The sequence below is a fragment of the Phyllobates terribilis genome, unplaced genomic scaffold, assembly GCF_046119375.1.
Source record: "Phyllobates terribilis strain yellow unplaced genomic scaffold, ASM4611937v1 Scaffold_3__8_contigs__length_932513732, whole genome shotgun sequence".
Classification (NCBI taxonomy): domain Eukaryota; kingdom Metazoa; phylum Chordata; class Amphibia; order Anura; family Dendrobatidae; genus Phyllobates; species Phyllobates terribilis.
In genome coordinates this window covers 724,500,081-724,519,066 of record NW_027362763.1, presented here as the reverse complement: position 1 = coordinate 724,519,066, position 18,986 = coordinate 724,500,081, and the positions used below count along the sequence as shown (strand labels likewise).

Here is an 18,986-nt window from a genome sequence, read left to right as displayed (position 1 = left end):
GGGGTCTTATATGGGGGCCAGTATTCCGTATGGGGTCTTATATGGGGGCCAGTATTCCGTATGGGGTCTTATATGGGGGCCAGTATTCCGTATGGGGTCTTATATGGGGGCCAGTATTCCGTATGGGGCCTTATATGGGGGCCAGTATTCCGTATGGGGTCTTATATGGGGGCCAGTATTCCGTATGGGGCCTTATATGGGGGCAAGTATTCCGTATGGGGCCTTATATGGGGGCCAGTATTCCGTATGAAGCGTTATATGGGGGCCAGTATTCCGTATGGGCGTTATATGGGGACCAGTATTCCGTATGGAGCCTTATATGGGGGCCACTATTCTGTGTGGAGCGATTCACCGGTTTCTGAGCTATTGTGGAATTTACAATAGATATCACTCATGAAGTGAAATCTTTGCATTGTACTATATATATATATTTCTCCGCCGTATCTCTGCATCATGAATCGTGGTATGTGTTAAAGGGGCCCACTGAGACTCTTTCGCCCGGGGCCCAGAAAAACCTGGAGCCGGCCCTGGACGTCAGCGGTAAGTGCCTGGATGTAAATATTATTCTATATCTGCACTGTGTCACTTAGAGTGATAATGTTATCTGTAAAATCCCTCAGGCTGCATGCTCACATTTTTGTGAAATGTCCATGTGCTGCCAGAATTTTTTATCGCATGGTCCACTGACTCGTAGAGTTTTATAGATCCATTCACACATCCATGAAAATCACGGATCTGAGAATGAGATCTGTGAGAGTCAGAGACTGTCCTGTTCTGATCCGATTTTGAGGATTAGAATAGGACATGCTCAATGTGTCTGTAAAAGTGGGCAGCACACCGACACTGCACACGGATACAAGAATGTAGCCGTATTATGTATAGCACAGTCCCTTAGTATATAGTGTACTCACTTATTATGTATAGCACCGTCCTTAGTTATATAGTTTCACCTTTTTTTATGTATAACACCCTCCCTTATTATGTATCATCCTCTCTGGCTCTAAGGGGTCACAGTTGGGGGATCATACTGTGTTGGGATCACCATACTTTGCCCTGGGAGTTGGGGTGGGGTACAGTAGGGACATTATACTGCGCATGTGGAGGAATTCACCATGGGGGTATCATACTGTGTTTGGGGGACACTTTTGTTGGCATGACACTTTATGGGGCAATGAAAGAGGGATCTAGGACTACAGCAGGGGGAAAGTTGTGAGATCTGCTCTTGTGTGACCACGAGAATTATTTACTTTTTTTGGGGGGGAGGGGCCCAATTAGAACTTCTGCTATGGGGCCCCCTATGTACGCCCCTGCCAGTGATACAAATGACTGGATGAACTGCTGGCCAATGATGATTTTTAATAAATTATATAAGCTCAATTCATTCTCTATGGAGCTGCCAGAGATAGCCGAGTGCCGCAGTCCCCTAACGCATGGATGGAGCGGTGAGGTGCAAGCGTGGCCTTTGCTCCTTTCTGATGGAGCATTTTAGAGCCTCATTGTTTGGACTTCTAGGGGTCCACTTGTGCGGTCAGACCACCATGATCAGCAAGTTGTCCCTTATTTTGTGGATAGGTCTTAACTTTACATTTTTTAAATAATCATTTAAAGTGGATCTTTCACCAGATTTCCCAATACAAACTACATACGTTATCAAATAGAACTCTTATACTGGATAGGGCAGGTGTATTACCATGAAATTCCATGTCAGAACAGCTGTATAATCCTTTTCTGAAAGTTTCACTCTGTCTCCGCTCACCTAGTCTGATTGACAGCTTCTCAGTGTCCCTCCTCCCTGCTGCGATCTCACACTGCTCAGTACAAGCTGCAGATTCCAGTCAGGCTGGGTGAGTGGAAACTGAATGAACTAGGACTCATCGTTAGACTCACCAGGTGAGGTGGATCCTTTAAGCCTTAGGTCCAGGTGGGCACATGATCTGAGGACGTTAATGCAGCCGGCAGGAAGGTACGAAGGCAGCGAGGGCTTGGCACAAACAGAAATCTCAGGAGCAGCAGGATGAACAAAGTGGATCCTGTATGAATGCCAGCACCGGCACAAAAAGCACAGATGGTGAAGCACACGAAACATAGGACTTAAGAGTCTCAATCCCAAGACACAGGTGTGTGTCTAAATAGGCCTTAGGTAGGTCTAGGGAGATGATGTCCTTGATCCACTCTGGCCAACCTGCAATATCCAACGTGGAGCACAACAGAGGGCTACAGGCCCAGGAGAAGGAAACAGAGCTCAGGATACCTGGGACAGGTGTGTGACACTCATAAGCTCTCATTAGCTGGATTCATAAAATGCTCATATTAATATAATTAATTTTCAAAGTAAGTACACCAGCTCTGTCAGGACTTTGATATATATAAAATAATGTATACAGTTTGTATTGTGAAACCTGGTGACTAATCCGCTTTAAAAGACTAATAATGTGAACCCTTACTAGATAGAGAATCCTATTAGCCTTTGATATGGGACCCCCCAACTCTATTCACAGCCTTGTTTGAGATTGCCATAAAAATCCTGCTAGCCATAATGTGTTTGCTGTGCCTATATCACTATATATATGGACTAACCACATTATTGTTTAGGAGACAAGTGTTATGTCAGTGTGAAGAATCCCTACAATCAGTCTGGCAGTGCTCCAAAGATAACAAACATTCACGCTACAATGTCTCTGTATAGCAAACGTAACGGAGAGAAGTGTGTACATAACATAAGCCACGAGCATACATTTACATGTTGTGTGTAGGTTTATGTATATTGTGTGCCCCAGTGCAGTGGATACTAAATATTATACTGTAACAGAACAGTTGGCATCTATCAGGTCAGTATCTGTAATGTCTTCTATAAAGGTGTGATAAGTATTCGGCCAAAGTTTTTTTTTCCCATATACCTACCATTAAATCACCAAAACACTGCTGATTACTTAAGTCATCCATATATCCTTCATTACATCCTAAAATTAGAAACACCCCAGACCAAACTTGATAATAAATAGATCCTAAAATAATACAGATTAAAGGGGTTGTCTGACTTTGGGGCACATGTCTGCAGTGACGCTATGTGATTGCAGACTTGTGTATCCTCACTGTGTGCAGTATGCACACTGTCAGGATTCTCTGGAGCCAGGACCTGATGGGTGCGAGACCACAAGTATGTGATTTGCATGCATGCGGTCACATGTCGACTAGACCTGCACGGCCTTTCTCAATAGAAGTGAATTGAGCAAGGCCGGACATGTCTAGTTGGAATGTGGCCGGGAGTATGCATGACCGCCTGCTCTCGGCACTGTCAAATCCTGACAGTGCGCATTGTGAGGATTCACAAGTCTGCAGTCACATAGAGGGAATGTAGATTTGTACCCCTAGTCCCAGCAACCCCTTTAACCTCAGATTGCACCCCAAAGTACACACCCAGACCAGACCTTGAGTAGTGTAAATACAGACCCCAGAGCTCCCAAATAAATTCACACCAGACCCCCAAATAAATAGATACCAGACATGATAAATACAAATCTCAACCGGACCCCTTGAATAGATACAGATTTCAAAATAAATACAGACCAAACCCCAAAATAGACAGCACACCAAAACTCTTAATGCAGAGATCCAAATACACCCCTGTTGGAAAAAATATAGACACCAAATTAAATGCAGACCAGAAACCAGAATAAATAGTGACACTGAATTGCAAACCGCTGAACATACAGTACAGACCAAAAGTTTGGACACAGCTTCTCATTTGAAGATTTTTCTGTATTTTCATGACTATGAAAATTGTACATTCACACTGAAGGCATCAAAACTATGAATTAACACATGTGGAATTATATACTTAACAAAAAAGTGTGAAACAACTGAAAATATGTCTTATATTCTAGGTTCTTCAAAGTAGCCACCTTTTGCTTTGATGACTGCTTTGCACACTCTTGGCATGATCTTGATGAGCTTCAAGGGGTAGTCACCGGAAATGGTTTTCACTTCACAGGTGTGCCCTGTCAGGTTTAATAAGTGGGATTTCTTGCCTTATAAATGGGGCTGGGACCATCAGTTGTATTGTGTAGAAGTCTGGTGGATACACAGCTGATAGTCCTACTGAATAGACTGATAGAATTTGTATTATGGCAAGAAAAAAGCAGCTAAGTAAAGAAAAACGAGTGGCCATCATTACTTTAAGAAATGAAGGTCAGTCAGTGCGAAAAATTGGGAAAACTTTGAAAGTGTCCCCAAGTGCAGTTGCAAAAACCATCAAGCGCTACAAAGAAACTGGCTCACATGAGGACCGCCCCAGGAAAGGAAGACCAAGAGTCACCTCTGCTTCTGAGGATAAGTTTATCCAAGTCACCAGCCTCAAAAATCGCAGGTTAACAGCAGCTCAGATTAGAGACCAGGTCAATGCCACACAGAGTTCTAGCAGCAGACACATCTCTACAACAACTGTTAAGAGGAGACTTTGTGCAGCAGGCCTTCATGGTAAAATAGCTGCTAGGAAACCACTGCTAAGGACAGGCAACAAGCGGAAGAGACTTGTTTGGGCTAAAGAACACAAGGAATGGACATTAGACCAGTGAAAATCTGTGCTTTGGTCTGATGAGTCCAAATTTGAGATCTTTGGTTCCAACCACAGTGTCTTTGTGCGACGCAGAAAAGGTGAACGGATGGACTCTACATTCCTGGTTCCCACCGTGAAGCATGGAGGAGGAGGTGTGATGGTGTGGGGGTGCTTTGCTGGTGACACTGTTGGGGATTTATTCAAAATTGAAGGCATACTGAACCAGCATGGCTACCACAGCATCTTGCAGCGGCATGCTATTCCATCCGGTTTGCATTTAGTTGGACCATCATTTATTTTTTAACAGGACAATGACCCCAAACACACCTCCAGGCTGTGTAAGGGCTATTTGACCAAGAAGGAGAGTGATGGGGTGCTACGCCATATGAACTGGCCTCCACAGTCACCAGACCTGAACCCAATCGAGATGGTTTGGGGTGAGCTGGACCGCAGAGTGAAGGCAAAAGGGCCAACAAATGCTAAGCATCTCTGGGAACTCCTTCAAGATTGTTGGAAGACCATTTCCGGTGACTACCTCTTGAAGCTCATCAAGAGAATGCCAAGAGTGTGCAAAGCAGTCATCAAAGCAAAAGGTGGCTACTTTGAAGAACCTAGAATATAAGACATATTTTCAGTTGTTTCACACTTTTTTGTTAAGTATATAATTCCACATGTGTTAATTCATAGTTTTGATGCCTTCAGTGTGAATGTACAATTTTCATAGTCATGAAAATACAGAAAAATCTTTAAATGAGGTGTGTCCAAACTTTTGGTCTGTACTGTATGTGGACCCCAGAATACAAACAGACCTCAATCCTGACCCCTTTAATACAAATTTACACCAGATCCTTAAATGCAGACCCCCTAAATACAAACCATAGATTAGATACTCTACATAAACAGACTTATTCTCTATGCAGCTCAGATCACAGGTGTGAGGACCTGCACAGACGTGGCCATAGAGCCCCAGGACTGAACACAAGAACAAGTCCTGCATACATTTGTTCTATAGGGACATTGCTGCTTCATTGCGTGTTGCCGTATTCCTGTACACTGTTTATATCCAAAAGCTGCCAGCGGAGATTTCATCTCATGGGAAAACCGGGTGTCGGATCCTCAACGATCTCATATTGATGACCCATCCCATGAATAGGTCACCAATTGTTCAGACCTGAACAACCCCTTTAACACTGGGTGTCCTGGGTTCAAATCTGACAAAGGGCAACATCTACTTCAAATCTGCATGTCCTCCTTCTTTTTGGCTGGGTGCTCTCCTCCAACACGCGCTAAAAACACTGCCATGTTAATTTAGATTGTGAGCCCCAATTACAACATTTAGTTTTGGCAATCTCTGTACAGCGCCATGTTATATGTTCCCGCTATTTAAATATAATAACATTCATAAGGGCTCACATATCAGAACTTTCACTGGCTATTCAGATAAACACAACTGGTAATAAATAATATATTACCGGAGAAAAAAAGACTGTAGAAAATAAAAGCACAGCAAAATCGAAACATTGTAATAATATAAATATGAATACAGCATTAATAATCAATTTATTATATCTAGTGATATCATTACTGGTAACAAATAAACAATGTAATTCAATACAGTCATTACTATCATCATTTATAACACATTATTAATATTATATGCTGTCTATTGAAACATTAGATATAATTAACGTCAATGTGATATTATAATAGCAACGCTATAATAAACAAAAATTAAATTAATAGTTATTACAGTTACTATTATTTACATCACTTATTAGTCAAAACTTCTATTATTTTAATATTAGATATAAAAAACAACAATGAAATCCTATGAGGCCTCATTCAGACGTCTGTTTTTTTCACGTGCGAGTAAAACGGAGCGATTATCCTGATCAAACTTTGATCAGAGTATGGTCCGAGTGCCATCAGTTTTTCTCGTATGTGGAGAAAAAAAATAAAGAGTTTCTCCATCTTCTTCTATGTGGCAGTCCGTGAAAATAGGGCTGCACTTGGTTGCCATCTGAGTGATTTCCAACAGAGCCATAGACTTGCATTGCTGATTCTGATCCTGCACTCGGATCAAAATCTCACATTTCTTTGCAATTTTGCATAGACCACTCAGTCCACGGAAATTATGGCTCCACAGACTATCACAGGTATGCCATCCATAAAAAACAGGGATAGCACTTCTACGCAAAAAACGTCCGTCTGAATGAGGCCTAACTCTGAGTTCAAACGGACGAAGGAAAACTCCGGCCAGTCACACTGGAAATTTGCAGACATGACTGGCTTTGAGTGCAGCTCCGTGTGCTCATCTGATTAATCGAACGAGTGCAGAAGCTTTCAGCCATTTAAATACATCTATTCTGGTCTGTAAATTGAACAAAAGTAGTGCATGCTGCAATTTTTCTTTTTCACATGGACACTCTGTCAGTGTGAAAAATCGGTCATATGAACAGCCCCATTGACTAACAAGGGGCAGTGTGCTGTCTGATTTAGGGCTCATGCAGACAAGAGTATAAATTGGACGTGGGCTATCTGATTTTTGACACACTGACCCTTGTTATTCTGTAGTGCGATTCAGATAAATGATTTCTCAGTCCGAGTGTCCGTGAGAACAAAAATTGGCAGCATGGACTACTCTTATCTGAGTCTCGGATGAGACTCACCCATTCAAGTCTATGTGCGTGAGAAAAAATTTGGATGCCATACGGACCATCAGAGCGGCATCTGATTTTTATGGATAGACTTCTATTATAAACCAAGGAAACTGTAGGAGATCATGAACATGTTTTAATGTAATTGTCTGAAAACGGATCGCACTAGGACGTAAAAAATGGACACATGGATGAAAATCTGATGAAAATTAGAAAAAAATTATATGAGTTTTACGGATGAAACTCAGGCAAATTTTTCTTGTTCTCGTCTGCAGGTGCTCCTAAAATCAGACAGCACACGTCCGATTTATATGTTGTGAACGCACCCTAATAATAATGCAACACTGAGGCCGGGTTCACACGAGTGTGTAAAAAATCCATAAAACCGTAGTTTTTTCTCTCATTTGTTATCGTTTTTATACATCAGCAGTTATTAAAAATTTACAAGCCCAAATACAGTTTCCTTTGTTAAAGAATTGCAATGTATCCATAAAAATCAGATGCTATTCGGTGGATCCATATGGAATCCAATTTTTTGCGCGAGTCTCATCAGACACGTGGAAGAAACAAGTGATATTTAGCATGCAGTGATATTTTTTTTAAATATAATTGCTCATCTGTAGCAATATCATTCATCCCAGTCCTGTCCGTCGCACTCAGAGCGAAAATACGCTCATGTGAACCTACCCTAATAATCATTTTATTATATCCAGTAATATTAAATGTAAAGTGCTGAAGAATATGCTGGCATTCTAGAAATAAAAAAATATTATTATTATTACTAGTAAATAAATGATGTTATTCTTTCCATCAGGGAATAAATATTACATGCGATATTTAATAAACAATGTGATCCCAGCAGCTCTGTAGTATCACTATGGGACCTGGGGTTACTATGTTTCTTCGTCTCTGCAGTCTGTCATACCTGTGCGATGGAGCAAAAAAGTATCAGTGTAAGCAGTGAGAGTGACCTGGGGTCCTGCTCTGAGACCCCCCTTCCCTGGATGGATAGCATTATTAGGATCTGCAGGCAGCTCCTCTCCACAGCTTGCAGAGGAGCCTCCATTCCTGGATGTGTCAGCAGCCTCCTGTGTGTCTCACACACTCACACACTTCCAGGCACACACACTGTGACGTCTTTTGTGCATTTCCTGCATTACAAGGAGAGGGGAGGAGAAGGGGGGTGTACTAATCATCAGCAGCACCAACAGCTACAGCAGCACCAGCCTTCACCAGGGAGTCTGCCCACAGGTCCTGCCAGCCCAGCCCAGGCTCATGTATATTACATGGGAGCAGCTGGAGCCGTCCCTGGGGATGTGAGCACGACCCCCGTCCTGGTGCGGATGTGAGCTCTCCTTGGCCGCGCTGTGTTGTGCGCGGACTCAGTTGAGGACTGCGGCTGCTCCATTCGCTCTGCGGGAAGCTTCAGGAGGCTTCTGGCTGCAGCCACACATCTGCATGGATGATCCCAGACGGTAGGTAGAGGACAGCACAGCACCCTTCACCAGGCCGGAGCAGGGATTACATGAGGATCTCCAGAGCCTCAGCCTGCAAGAAGAGGACGCCTCCCCCCCTCCTTCCTTGTTTTCCGTTAGAAATCCCTGGATTGAGTGGGAGTGAGCAACAGATCACATTGGATCTCCATTGATTTACAAGCGAGAGGTGGATCGGCTCTGATTAACCCCCTCTCTAAGCCATGGTGGTCTTCAATGGCTTGCTGAAGATTAGGATCTGCGAGGCTGTGAACCTGAAGCCCACAGCTTGGTCCCTGAGACATGCGGTGGGACCCAGACCTCAGACCTTCCTGCTGGACCCTTATATTGCAGTCAATGTGGATGACTCCAGGATAGGGCAGACCTCCACCAAGGCAAAAACCAACAGCCCAGCTTGGCATGATGACTTCTCCACGGATGTCTGCAATGGTAGGAAGATCGAGCTGGCAGTTTTTCATGATGCCCCCATTGGGTACGATGATTTTGTGGCTAATTGCACCATCCAGTTCGAGGATCTGCTGCAGAATGGGAGCCGGCACTTTGAGGATTGGGTAAGAGATGATGCCTGATGCTTCTGCTGCTGCTGCTGTAGTTGGAGGCTTTATTTTCACACACATGTCCAGAAAGCTATTGTTTTACTGCTGGAGTGTGGAGGAAATCCTCCAGTGTGGAATGACACGGCCACACATCCCTGCTCTTCCTTCTGCACACTCCACATCTCCCAGAGATCAGATACATGGGGGAGGGAGATCTCTGAGCAACAGGGGATACCAGGGACCTACTGCGCCCCAGACTCACCCTACTATGGACATCACAGGCAGTTTTATAGCATCTATTCATTTATATAGGGCCAGCATAGTCCTGATCAGGGCCAACATAGTCCTAATCAAGTCTTATTTCTTGACCATACTTGTACCCCGTTGGCTAAGCTTGGTGTAGAATGGGTTTTCTTAAAAAAAAACCTAATGCCGACATTGGCTTTGGCTCTCGTTACTGCAAAAATGGAGCCACAATATTGACAAAAAAAAATATATCTTTCAACATCACCATCCAAAACCACTAAATCCCTTCTCTATTCATAATAATAGCATTTGGAGGTGACTGACAATAATGGAGCACTGCTGTCATAGGTTGAGTTGGAGAAAGTGAGTAACCTTAGGGTAAAGTAGCAAATGGATATTTAGGAATTGTTTTACAATATTTTGAATATATATGTTATCCCCCCCCCCCCCCAAATTCCATACCTTACTATTGAGATATTGTAAGCAATATTATCCCCAAATATTCCTTCCCCGACCCTTTGGCTCATGTCACCTTTGTTTTAGAGATGATTGCATTGTCTGTAGGTTTTGTTGGCCCTATATAAAACAGGTGCTGTATAAAGGAGCCATTTTTGTCTGATGTTGATATGAGTTGTAGTCAGTCATGTCTGCAGTTTTTCCCACTTTTATTCTTATTATTTATACTGAAATATGAATGACGGAGACTTACTATTACATAAATAGGCAGATTTCCCATTTCTGGAGGAAAGCCTAGTGACAATCTATTAAAGGGATAAATGTAGACAGAAGTGGGGAACTAAAAAGTCTTTATTTTCCAGTGATTGTTTTTCTAGTCTCAGATTGAAGGTATTTGATTATACAGAATTTGGTATAATATTATTATTGTTTTTTTTTCTTTTCAATAAATGTATTTTTCTTGTGTGTAAATCATGGACTGTGCATGAGAACATAAGTGGTGGCAGTGGGTGATTGCCAGTGATGGGTCCGGTGGTGGACCAGTGGTAACCTGTGCTTGCTTTGGTTGTGGAAGGAAATCCTTCTGGAAAGTAATGACAGATCTCTTGCTCTTCCATCTGCTCCCTGTTGCGTTGAGGACACCAGGGGCACGACTCAACCACCGTGACCCTCTGCCCTGTGTAATAAGCATGGTCATTGGTCAGAGGAATGTAAAGGATTTGACATCTTTGGTTGGGCGTTGTATACCGACCACATGATATCTGGCATTGTATTTGCAGTTTATGTTTATATTATGTTTACGGTTTGTTTCATTTTATATTTAATTCATGTAAACAATAAATGTACAATATGTGTTTAATAACAATGCAGGGATATAAGCACCTAATATTAGTAAACAAAATTAGGAGAAGGGGTTTAAAGTACAACTCCTCCCTCCCAAAAAATAGGTGATTATCAATATATGTTCCATTCAAACGCCCATGAGGTTGACACCTAGATTTCAATGGTGTCTGAGCCGTCAGTCTGCCTGATTATGCAGTGATACATTCCCAAGTGATGTTTCTCTCTCTAACCAGTCAGGCCTGCCATTCAGGACTGTAGAACAGATTGTTGACAACTCTGGTCCTTAGTGAATGGAAGGAAAGAACTGCACACCGTAAGGCATGTGGAGATGCTTCAGTAGGATTTATTCAGAATATGTCATATCTATATATTACTCCGCCGTCAATATAGGGAAAAAAAGGAATGTTTTGGGTTAATACCCTTCATCAGACTTCTCAGTTGTAGTAATTGCTTTGAAAATAAGAAAGGTCAAGAGTATGGATGAGCGAACCCGTGGATGGTTGGGTTCGACTGAACTTTAGTCCAAAGTTCGGATCGGGTAACATAACTCTACCCGAACTTGAATCTGAAGTTGAACCCCATAGAAGTCAGTGGGGACCCGAACTCTGGTGCTGTAAAATGGTTGTAGTAAGGGCTCGGGGGCTGCCAAAGGAAGCAGAATACCCCCACATAATCTTTCTCTCTCTTCAGAACTCCGAACACTAACAAACACTAATTCGGAATGTTCGGAATTCAGCACCTTCAGAACTTTACCGTTCGGGTTCGCTCATGTCTAGTCAAGAGCAAAAAGACAAACTAGGACCAAGTATTATGTAAAGTGAGTGTTGTATAAATTAACACCCTAAACATATTCATTAAGGGTGTGCCACCTACCATGTTGATTATTTGACAACTTCGGTGGTCACATTATTTTTTAACATCTTGACAGAAGAGGGATGCTTTACTGATCGGAGCTATGGCAATATGTCACAGCATATGGGCAGCAATGTCACACATTGCATGATTGTGAAACGAGTCATATTACGTCCCACCACCAAACTGGTCTATGATGTGACAGTCCCGAAAAATCCAAACCTATTGGAATTGTGGTTGCAAGTGGCTCACGATTTTGTCATTTTACACTGCAACCCAAGACTCATTCAATTAAAACTCTCCTGCGTTGTAACAGTTTATTATAGCCAAATTGTAGCTCTAAAATAGTCAATAGTCACATGAAAGCAAATCATGGACAAATTGCACAAATGTTTTTGGTTGCTTGACTTGTCACACGGCTGGAGATTTTTACATTTTTCCCCTTGATTGAAGCATTGCATAGAGTGGAGTTACTGGCCAATAATTAGATTGGATGTAGAAAACACTTACCCTAAGCAGAGGTAGGAAGCTTGTGATTTCTGCCTGTCATGTAGAGGTTCTCTGGGGTATGACTTGGTGGGCTTCTGCACTAGATGGACACTTGTATTCACATTATGTCTGATTTTAGCTGTGGGGACTCTTTTCTATATTTGCCTTAGGGCTCATTCACACATCTGATTTTTCCACGTATGAGAAACACAGACCGATTATTCTGAGTTTGATCAGAGTGTGATCCGAGTGTCATTAGTTTTTCTCATACGTGGAAAAATAAAAAAAAAGTTTCTCCAACTTCTCCATTCTGACAGTCCGTGAAAATCAGACCTCACTCGGATGTCATCAGAGTGCAGTCCATTGCCGATTTTGATCCGACCCTCTGATCAAAATTCAGACATGTCTCCGCGATTTTTTGCTGACCCCTCAGTTTGCGAATTGTCATGGACATGCTGAATGGCTCCATAGACTATTACCGGTACAAGTGCTATCTGTGAAAACCACACGTAACACTCGTATGTGAAAATCGGACGTGTGAACGAGCCCTCAGTGTGTTTTATAGGGAAGAGAAGTATAAAAGACTTTGGGTATGTTCACACAGATTCTTTTGATGTGTATTTTTCTGGCTGAAAAATCCAAGTCAAAAAATACTATTTAAAAAAAAGAAAAAGGTTTATTTTTTGGGCATATTTTTTAAATATGGTTTTTATGTATGGGATGTTTTTTTCTGCTTCGATTAATTCAGTAGTGAAATTTAGAGCCTTTTTTATCCCAGAAAACATCTAAGAATTGACTTATTGCTTCTTTTTACATGTGGAAAAAAACATCCCCATGTGTGCTATAGATGATATCAATAGGAGGCTTGTTCAAAGAGTATTTGAAGAGGATTTTCGCGTAGATTTTGGAGTAGAAGACAATCCAAAATCCAACTATTTTAATGGCCCACAATGGGACGAATAATAACAATAAGATTAAAGGGAATATGTCAGCAGGATTTTGTTATGTAATCTGACAGCAGCATGATGTAGGGGCAGAGACCCTGATTCCAGCGATGTGTCACTTAGTTTACGGGGTGCAGCAGTTTTGATATAACTTTTCTTTACTGTAGATCTTGCAGAGCTCAGAATGCTGAGCCCCGTATAACCCCGCCCACACCGCTGATTGGATGCTTTCTGTGTACACTGTATATTGAAAGAAAGCTGTTAGTCAGTGCTGGGGGCGTGGCTGGACCAGGAGGCATGAGACACCTAGTCCTGTAGTGATAATCTCCTGCTGATAAAAGACTAATTTTATGGAAACAGGAAAACACAGCCTAGTAAGTGTCACATCACTGGAATCAGGGTCTCTGCCCCTACATCATGCTGCCTTCAGATTATATAGCAAAAACCTGCTGACAGATTCCCTTTAAGAAACAATTCAAACAGACAAAGACCTATTACGTGGGCCGACAATCGGTCAAACAAGCATCAATAGGAAATTATTGGCCCATATACACATGGTAGTGAACAACTATTTAAAAAGCAATCTAAAATATCATCGCTGTTGGCAGGAAATCTATTAATGTAGACAATATTCAAACTATATGGAGACCCGATTATTGTATTACCAATTGTTCAAGCCCCTTTAGTTTTCATCAGCCCATGCGAAAGGGTGTAAAAACCATGTTATATCATAGATCGACGCTCGTTATGTGCAAACCCACCTCTCGTCGTCAATCAATCACTGTCTATTCTTATTTGCTACCTGACTCCTGGATCTTGTTCAGCTTTGCCATACTATGTGCACGCGCTAAATCTGACATTTTTGGGGAATTTTTTCTTTGTTTTGTACTTTTTTTGACCTCTAACCGGTGCCACAATAGACCGCTATGGTCAGAGATCTGGTCAGTGACCTGTAATATATTGTTGTCAACACAAATGATAATAGGGAGAATTCTTGTTTTTCACCCCAACGTAACTTTACACTCTTTTATTAGGTATTAAAAAGTGACCTTATTGCCCATTGTGACCAATCGGAGTTCCAGTCTCAAAAGACCATTTATTCTTTTATGCTTTAAATACATTGCAGATCCTATGTGAAGTCCCGGAGGGCATCAGATCTGCTGCCATTGGACACAATTTTACTAGATTCGTCTCTAAAGCCCACCGTGAACAAAACCTTTAATTTCAGATGTTACCGCCATTACTCATGTCATATTCATGGGGTCTAAGAAACTCTGAATTGGAGACTTGTTTTCCGGAGTCCCAATATTTGGACGATTCAGTTAAAATAATTCTATCCCTCTGTAGGGTCAGGAAAAGTTCTTCACGTACGTCTTGCAGTTCAGGGACTGGTAGCGGTATGATGACACTCCATATTTTACATTGGAAAATTGGATTTTGGTGTTATGGTGGTTGCACTTTGAAGACAATTTTTAGGACATATGGACACAATAAAGGGTGATCCCGCCTCTGAGGAGCCCCATTCATAAGCCAGATTATAGAGTCACTTTGATTCAAGCTGTTCTTGGCCTTTTTTATGAATAGCTGCCATATAATACTACACTTTTCATGCAACGGATGTTAAAATATTCTCTTCACTGGGTTGGCCGGAGCAAGACCAGCGTAGTCAGTTGATCACCCCAAGGGCCATATTGGAGGTTTTTCTCTGAATTATTGTGATGGGGATATCTCTTTAGACCTGAATCAGCTTAAAAGGCTTGTCTAGTCTTATGATATTGATGACCTATTGTTACGATGAAGTTCTCAGCAATGGGCACTACATAGTGAATGAAGCTGTGCTGTTCACTGTCTACATATGTCGTCCACCATAGGGGTTATCGTCATGATCTGTTATTGATGACCTATCCTAAAGTCCCCTGTACATCTTAGAATAAAGTCAGTTTTATCGGCAGGATTGGCAGACAGTCTAATAGATAATGATGTCAGGGTAGAGAGGGATCCAGCACGTTGGATTTCCAAGTTGCCTCCATAGAAATCTTCCTAAGGCCACGGCTGCACTATCAGTATTTGGTCAGTATTATTTCTCAGGAGTAGGTGATAAATGCAGAATTGGTGACTTATATCTTTTCTCTGATTGTTCCTCACCTGGTTTTGGCTCCCACTCCTAAGAAAAAATACTGACCGAATACTGACCAAATACTGATAGTGGGGCCGTGGGCTTAGAGAGCATAAGAGCGATTGGTCAAGCTGAGGAGGAGTTGTGAGAGATTGCTGTCGGCGAAACGATCATGCATTTGAAAGTTGCATAATGTTTATGGTCAGGGGGGTGAAGGATAAATCATAATTATAATGAGCCTTTATAAAGAATTGTTCCCCAAAAGAATAATATGCCTTGCCATTTTTAGCTGTATCTATTTCTGGAAAACTGAAGTGAGAACCAATACGACCATTAAAATTCCCATTTCTGTAGGATTATCACCCAGTTTTCCATGATTCTTGAATAGCAAATTGGTCTAGTTATGAGATAATAAATCATAGAATCATAGAATGGTAGAGTTGGAGGGACCTCCGGGGTCATCATGTCCAACCCCCTGCTCAATGCAGGATTCACTAAACCATCTCAGACAGATGTCTGTCCAGCCTGTGTTTGAAGACTTCCATTGAAGGAGAACTCACCACCTCTCGTGGCCGCCTGCTCCACTCATTGATCATCCTCACTGTTAGGGAGAAGATACAGATTAGATTAGAAAAAAACGTTTTGTTTCATTCCATTGCTTCTCGTGTTTCCATGTGCCAATGAGAATAAAGCTGATCCCTCTACACTGTGACATCCCTTCAGATATTTGTAGACAGCTATTAAGTCTCCTCTCAGTCTTCTTTTTTGCAGCTAAACATTCCCAGATCCTTTAACCGTTCCTCGTAGGACATAGTTTGCAGTCTGCTCACCTTCCTGGTAGCTCTTCTTCCCAACTCCGAAGTGTCACATAATTTAGGAGATTGGTTGTCACTCATTTGTCCTACATGGGACAACTCACAGACCTGAATTTACAGTAAATGTGATTTTTCTTACTTATAACAATGAAAATCGAATGTGTATGTTACGCTATATCTGTGATGGGAGAAGATCTGATCCACAACTGGATATCTCCAGAGCCATTTATCCCTAAGGATTGAGACATTGCGGATCCTCATTTGCCCCTAGAATGGACAGCTGGTTGGGTCTATTGGCATATTAGATTGTCAGCAGATCCCACCCAAAAACCAGGGCTTGTGCCAACAGAAGTCTAATATGTACTGGCAGCTTATCTGCTGTTTGCAGATGGCACTATGACAGTATCCACAGAAAGTCTTTAGGCACAAATACATAACTGCATTTTCAGATTTTTTTTTTTCAATTGATCTAACCCAACAAATAAGAGGTGAATGTTACATTTTTAGGTAAATCAACGGCTTGATGCCTGGAAGTTACCTATCACAAAATGTGTATATAACTTAGATTCTGTCAATATATTCAAAATTCTGAAAAAAAAAATGAAATACAGAACTGAAAATTAGACTGCAGATTAATATTGCTGCCCTGTTGTTGCGTCTCACACTTGTGGTTTGGTCAGTGTAATCTAATCTTTTGAGCCACAATAGCTTCCTGTGACCTAAACCACTGCTTGTGGCTTTGAGTGCTCAGTGTCAGCTGGGAGCTGTAAAGTTTTATTTTACGCCTAAGTTGGTGTTGACATAGGGAAAGTTTCCATCATGAAACAAGTAAACTAAAATTTGTTAAAAAGTGTTGTCAGACATCCCTGTATATGTCCTATCAGGGTATGGACAAACATTTATCTGTTGCTATTGACTGATACATTTTTGGATATTTTTATATGAATATAAATATAATTTTTTATTTTTGGCCATTGAAGAAGAATAAAATGTAATTTCACCAGGCATAGAGTAAGCTGAGCAAATGTGGATCCCTATAGCCTTGTTTAGTATGGCTCTTGTCTAGTTCCACTCTGGATCACTACAGGCATCTATTGAAATGAATGGTCTTCTCTACAACTCCCCCCCCATGATCGTTGGCTCTCAGACTCATACAGACATGAGAATTATGGCAGCAGGAGACAAATATTGCATCTTGCAGATGGCAATGACTGTCCATTAATGTCGTTATGTTAAAAATGAAGATGTTTTAAAAGTTGGGTGGGAACAGAACTTTCTACAATCAGGTTGCACAAATTAGGACAGCAGGAGAGGAGTGTGCTGATCTTGTGGGAGGAAGCGACCTGTCTGTTCCTGTTGTGATATGTACTTGGGCAGTGTCATGAAGTGGGCGGAGATAGAACACTCAGTAACTTATTAGATCACAGTAATAATAGCTGCAGTAGAATACTAACTAGCCAATTCGATCACAGGAATAATAACAGCAACAGAAGAATAGGATGTTGAACTTGTGCAGGGAAGTGACTTAAGTCCATCATATAGAAGAGATAGCTGTCAGCTAAATGACCATTTGTCCATCAGCTCTCTCTCCTGAATTACCAATACAAAAGAATGCTCTGCTTGGCTAAGCGCTCTTCTTGTGTTCTCTGTGAGACACCCCTGGCAGGCACCTTGGGCAGAAGTTTATCTCCAGGAGAACAACTTACAGTAACAAATAAACAATGATAGACTGGTACAGAGGGAAGAGGACCCTGCCCTTGCGGGTTGTCCAATCCCACTGATATCGGGTTTAGTCTATGGGGGCCTTGATATTCCTTTGTGGTCATGTACCTTTTATGAGTAAAGTCTTCCAGATTTTTTTTTTTCATACAGGAAGATATTTTGCTTACTTTAGCTTATTTTTTTGTAAGCGAGTGATGCAGACGGATGCCATGGTGACACTGCATGCGCTGCCACCTCTGCAATTACATCTCTAATTTTCCTTTCATCAATAACAATGCCCAATTACATTTATTTATACCCTGGGATTATAGATCTGCATAGTGCTTTTATAGTTGTAGGATGTGGACTAATTTAACCCTTCCGCTACCAATCATATTACTGTATTGCTCTTTCCGTGTTCACAATGGACATTATTGTATCGGAGACGATTGTATAATTTATACATAAATATATTTATATGTAAATATTCAGGTACTCAGTTCCACTGCAATGGAAGGTAAGGGGGTGGTAATATTTAGTGAAACCTTACGAGTGTTTCATTTCCCTTCAGGTCTACTACAGGGAAATTAAACTTTCCATTTACATCAATGTGCTGTCTTTGTAATGCACGCGAGATATGCTATCTATCTGCTCTGAATTCTGGCTGCAGTATAAGTAGTCACCCCCTCCTCTCCCTCTATTTGATCCAAAATTTGTAATACAGTATCTTGCTATGTAAATTCATTGCGGTCATTGGCTCACGGTATCAGGCAGTGAAGATGAATATACTCATTGTCCCATTTCAGCCTATTGTTAAATTGCAAATGGCTTCGAAATGTTTTTACAATATGTAGTTCATACTGAGCGAATACCATAATATCTATTTGTTTGAGGCTCTAAGGCTGGGGCTGCAACGCAATTTTGGCCTCCACACAGTTTACGCAAGCAGAAATCGCTCTGTGTCACTACATTGCAGCATAATGCAAGTGAATGGGGTTGCATTGTGACCCGTAAGGTACCACGACAAGCAAAATTTCAAAAGTTTGAATCAGTTGGATTTTTTGTGACTTGCAAGTTGTGGTCGCGGTACCTTTCAGGTTGCATTCACCTGCATCATATAGTGGTGTAGCAGTGGCGTAGAGAGATTTTTGTCCATGCTACTTGTGTTACGCCCACAATTGCCTTATTTAATATATATTGCTGCTCCTGAATCTAATCTAACGATGGGGGTCCCACAATCAGGACACTTATCTGTTAGCTATAACAGTATTTGGAGGACCCAA

At 41.6% G+C, this 18,986-nt stretch overlaps 1 protein-coding gene across 1 annotated transcript in view; it reads left to right on the top strand.

Annotated features, from left to right (window-relative positions):
• Nucleotides 1-8,356: 8,356 nt before the first annotated feature.
• PRKCE (protein kinase C epsilon) overlaps nt 8,357-18,986 on the top strand; it is a 465,721-nt gene continuing 455,091 nt past the window's right edge. The window contains exon 1 of the mRNA XM_073672057.1: nt 8,357-9,256. Coding sequence (XP_073528158.1) covers nt 8,909-9,256 — 348 coding nt within the window. The 5' untranslated portion in view covers nt 8,357-8,908. The remainder of the gene's footprint in view (nt 9,257-18,986) is intronic.